The sequence below is a fragment of the Papaver somniferum genome, unplaced genomic scaffold (assembly GCF_003573695.1).
Source record: "Papaver somniferum cultivar HN1 unplaced genomic scaffold, ASM357369v1 unplaced-scaffold_117, whole genome shotgun sequence".
Taxonomy (NCBI): Eukaryota; Viridiplantae; Streptophyta; class Magnoliopsida; order Ranunculales; family Papaveraceae; genus Papaver; species Papaver somniferum.
The window spans coordinates 5,223,821-5,228,978 of NW_020620714.1; the positions used below are offsets into that span (position 1 = coordinate 5,223,821).

Sequence of the window (5,158 nt, forward strand, 5' to 3'; positions counted from 1 at the left end):
CCAGGCGTCTCTTACCTTGTTTCTTTTTTCTTTTATCAATAAGAGTTTAATCTTTTAAGTCAAAAAAAAGAAAAAAAAAAGAGTAGCCCGATAGTCACATATAAGATATTCACTAAGAGCATCCACAGTGGGCGAGTATAACCAAATTTATGAGATGAGATCCTAACACAGTGGGACGGAATAAAGATCAAATTTGGACCAAAGATCAAATTCCAGACCAAATATGGTCGCGACCAAATCCCAAATTCTAATATAATCGGGCGTAAATTTAAAGTACGCTTGATGCTGGGCGTAAATTTAAAGTACGCTTGTTAACGGGCGTAAACCAAATTTACGTATGTTGGTGGGCGGAATTTAAATTTACGTTTGTTGCTGGCGTAACATAAATTTACGCCTGATGAGACGGACAGAAGAATTCCGCGCGTTGCCAGGCGGACACCAAAATTCCGCCTCTCTGGGGCGGACACCAAAATTCCGCCCCTCTCAAACGGACTTTTTTTTTACGCCTTATCAGCAAAATTATGAAACATGAAATGAAAATTTTCGAACGTTAGAATGATAAATTTTTCGAACGTTGGCGTTGGAGATTGCGTAGCAGATTTTTGACCGTTGGTAAGATATTTATATCTTTCGAACGTTTGAAATTGAATGTTAATAACGGGTTTATTTTATACCTATATATACCAGATGAATTCCTTTCACATTTTCATATCATTCGTTTGTATTCGGCAAGAAAAAAATAGTATCAGGGAAAGAACCAAATGTTCTATGCAAACGTTTAGTTATACATGGAGGAAAATGGGTGGAACACATTATAGGAAAGAGTTAGCCACAACCATATTGACGCATTAGAGAGGAAATATTTCACCCAGCTGAGATGATCATGGAAACGGACATTAAAATCACGCCTATTTGATCTTTAGTTTTATCATACGTATCTAAATTACGTTTACGTCCCACATAGGCGTAAAAAAAATTTACGCCTCATTAGCAGGCGTACAATGGTCCTTCCGCCCCATTCAGGCGTACTAGAATGCTTCCGCCCGTGTGTATGTATACGTGCTAAAGAAACGTGTTATCGCCAGGCGTAATTTTATTTTACGTGCGTTGGCACGGTGAGATGATCATCCGCCTGACAAACGGGCGTAATTTAAAAACCCGTCCCACGTGAAACGTAATTTATATTTACGCCCGTCGTCAGGCGTTAATTTAACCTATGTCTGTCTCAAACGTAATTTAAATCTCCGCCCACAAATCAAACGTAACTGAATTATCCGCCCGTCTTCAAACGTAACTAAATTATCCGCTCGATCAAATTTGGTCTTCATCCCGTAGCGTCACAGTACAGAGTAAACTCAAAATTGGTCCCGTTTTTTGATCTTTGATCTTTGGGTATAGTCGTACGACTGCAGTTGCTCTAACATCATACTTCTGAGCGAAAGCTGATCTATGTTACCCGATGTTATAGCTTCTTGCCAAGATGGTTCATGTGAATTGGAGTTTGCATATGAGTGATCCAAAGATATTGTTTGAATTTTGAATAGAGACATGAGTTAGTTAGTTAGTTAGTTAGTGTGAATGGATGTGTCCACTCACTTAAACCTTTTCAATATGTTGTGTCTTATCTCAAGGGATATGACTCTCCACTAAAGGTTGTGACTCTTCATGAAAGGATTTCTCCAAGAGTCACTTCTAAACATGTATATACGAACCCCGCACATTCTCCATTGCAAATATGTGTTTTTAGAATCATAAAACTAATACTAGAAATTTATGAGTTTGCATGTGTCTTCAAGAATTAAAGAAGAGTTTATGCTACATCAATTCGTGTTCGCTGTTCGGTGTTATCGAAGTGCTTCGAAAAACATCGAAGTATTGTTGAATGTTGGAGACATATGCCGTTAAACCTGTTACAACATTATATACATGGCACCAAATGTCTTAAGCAAAGAGATTACTCGCCTCAATACACCCAAATAAGTCTGTTGAAGTTTTGTGATTGATCATCTCTTTTCCATCATTATTTTCTTGTTTTGTTGTCGGTATTATGAGATGTAATACATAAATAAAAACCGTGTTACAAAGAGTTGTAACAGATCGGTGGATAATATATGAGTCGTTTTATTAGAAAATCGGTAAGGAAGATATTTATTCAACAGATATTACACATTACTTTAAATATTGGATTAATTAAGTTCTGTAGGAGAATGATTTTGAATTTGACTATGTCGGCATGGAATCTTACTCAAGTGATGTAAAAACCTAAGTCACTAATGTAAGACGAAAGTTCAGCTCTTAATTAACCAGAAAAATAAAATAGAACATAAGAACAACAGACAGCACAGTACTCACTCCCAGAACAGAGAGCCAAAAAAAAAAGAAAAACAACTCACAACCCGAAGAGAAAAGAAAATAAAAAATCGAAACTTAATTAACCAAAATACATCACGCCAGTTCTGGGTTTCGTTGAAAGACCAAGAATTAGTTTCAATGATCAGTGTTATGATATCCACATGATCACTTAAGGATAAACCTCAATGAAGGACCTAAACCCTTGGACACGAGTTATTTTGTAGCCAGTAAAACCTGACTCGATGAAAAGCTTTTCCCATTCTTTCTCAGTTCTCTCTTTACCATTAACAAAAGCCATCATCATTATGTCAAATAGTAGTTGAGTTTCAGTAATTACTGAATCGTCTGCAGCTTCATGTTTCTTCTTCTTGTCTTCTTCAATCACAGCATCTATTATTATCACCTTTCCCCCCTCTTCTCTTGACGGAATAGCTTCTCTGCATCTTTTAAGTATTGTAACACAATCTTTATCGTTCCAGTCATGAAGAATAAACTGTGAGCCAAATTTATAACCATGATGAGATGCACGTAAGTGGACCGAGCAAAAAAACAAACAAAAGAGATGTAAGTAAGTCAAGGGTGTAAAGACTATGCTACTTAATTTTAGAAGGAGCGAAACTGATCAATAGATAAATTTTTAAATATATACCTTCATTAAAACTGCATCTGCACGAGGAATGGACTCGAACATGTCACCCCCAATGAAAACTACATTAGCAGTCCCTTGTAAGTCTGCAACAACATTTGGAAGATCCAGAACCATGCAATGGAGGTGGGGGAATGCTCCAACAACGGCATGAGCTGTAGTTCCAGTCCCACCTCCGACGTCAACCAGAGACTGCAAGTTATTGAATACCCCCTGACCTTCATTAAGAATTACACTCATCAACACGCAAGAATCGTTAGCCATGGCGTCATGGAAGTTCTTGCCAAAGTCAGGATTCTGCTCCAACACATTCCATAGGTTCGTACCATGAGCAGCCGAAAATGGCGTGGATCCACTGCCCTGAAACCAAGTGCTTAAGGTATGCAAAGATGATACCAAGAAAGGATCAACCATAGAGAGAACAACGGATGCCATAGTGTTGGAATTAGCTTTTACTAAAAGCCTTGAAGTTGCTGTTAGTATATATCCTTCTTGGTCTTGATTTTCGCCAAGGCTTTGTGTTGCAAAGAATCCGGAATGAACCATAAAGCGCATTAAGCGATTCAAAGGATCAACTCTCCTTGATGGTAGAGAGAGAGCATCGGCGAGGCTAGAGAGAGTCATGGGTTTCCCATGGCTGTGGAGTATGTCGGGTATGCCTAATTCAACAACACATTTGAGAGACATGGAACTTGCATACTCGAACGCATACTTCCAGATATGAGTGTGAGCTTGTATCAACTCAATCTCCTCTTGGCTAGTCGAATCCATTCAAAGAACTTTGATTGTTTTTCTTTTTAGAATTTCTTAAAATTTAATGAAGTATGATTTGCTTGATTAGTGGCTTGTCTATTTATTGATCAGAAGGATGATTTGCAAGCCGCTTGGCTAACAACAATTTTCACTTATTTGTTATTATTAAATAATAACCTAGGATTACGCCTTACCTGGACTTCCATTATAAAATCTATTTGCGAAATTTATTAAACGAACACGCACTGCTTTTACTTTATTTTTTCTGGAAAAGGTTTGCTTAAAGAAATAAATAGAATCTATACTTTAGCAGAGGACACCAAATACAAAATCTGTGTATGCACCTAACTGTAAAAGGACTGAAATCTTTACAAAATCTGCGTAAAAAAAAATAATGCTATATATGATCATTGCTTACGCAAGGATCATGGGATCCCATGGTAGTTCTGTTTTTCTGATTATTTTAAGGGAATTTGGGAAAATGCCCCATATTTCGAGGCCACATTGGAAATATGCCCAATGAAAAATAAATTATGGGAAGATGCCCCATGGAAAATAAGTTATGAGAAAATGCCCCAAAATCACTTTTTCCATCCAGACAATCAATATCGTGAGATTAACTGGTCAATATCTCTTCTGATGAGATATCGTCAGGTGCGGAAATTCCCGATTTAACCTTTTCCTCGAATCGCTATATTCTTATCTTCTCTTCGTAACAAAGTCTGCAGTGAGGTTACAGTTGCAGAAACCAAAGACGGTGGTCGATCCAGAGATTAAAACTTACGGTTGCAGTGAGAGGTTGTTATAGAGAGTAATTAGTTAAAGGTTGGTGTTTATTTTTTGAAGACAAAGCCATGAGAAACCAGAGACGGTGGTCGGTATGCGTTTTCCTTGTGATATTCTTAAGTGTGCATGAGGGAAAGAAACTGTATTTTGAATAGGAAGAGGTCTTGGACAGAGACGAACTCACTAGATGTTGTACTAAATGTGGTGGACCTAATCAAAACAGATCTACTTGTAAAGGTGGATAATTTGGGTCTAATCCTAAGAACAAAGGAGCAAGAACAAAGTGTCAGGTTGATGGTGAGTCATTTTTTGAGAAAGCTGGAGTTCAAAAAAGGATTAGGAAGAAATATGCAGCATCTACTTCAACTGCTGCTACAAAGAAGACTGCAACATCTACTTCAACTGCTGCTGGAACAAAGAAGAAGAAGGCAGCAAAGATTTCCATTGGCAATATAAAGGTGAAGCAGAATTTTACTGCAGGTTCAGATAGTGGTGTTTGTGGATTATGGTGTTTGTTAGGCCTGCATATTTGACAATGTTTTGGGTGTTTCACCTGTGGTGGTCTAGTGATGTTGATTTGTCTCTTATTAGAGACAGCTTTTAGTTGGTATGTTGTTATTT

The 5,158-nt window shown here is 37.7% G+C and overlaps 1 protein-coding gene across 1 annotated transcript; it reads right to left on the minus strand.

Moving 5' to 3' along the window:
- Nucleotides 1–2,408: 2,408 nt before the first annotated feature.
- LOC113329539 (trans-resveratrol di-O-methyltransferase-like) lies at nucleotides 2,409–3,874 on the minus strand. Its single transcript, XM_026576398.1, has 2 exons — nucleotides 3,002–3,874; nucleotides 2,409–2,845 (listed from the first exon to the last, which is right to left on the minus strand). Exons 1-2 carry the CDS (start codon nucleotides 3,767–3,769, stop codon nucleotides 2,522–2,524), a joined length of 1,092 nt encoding a protein of 363 aa, XP_026432183.1. The 5' UTR covers nucleotides 3,770–3,874; the 3' UTR covers nucleotides 2,409–2,521.
- Nucleotides 3,875–5,158: the final 1,284 nt, after the last annotated feature.

Coding starts and splice junctions, on each gene's coding strand:
- LOC113329539 (XM_026576398.1), bottom strand. CDS start 3,769: ATGGATTCGACTAGCCAAGAGGAGATTGAGTTGATACAAGCTCACACT. Junction 2,846..3,001: donor CAGATGCAGTTTTAATGAAG/GTATATATTTAA, acceptor TTTGGCTCACAG/TTTATTCTTCATGACTGGAA.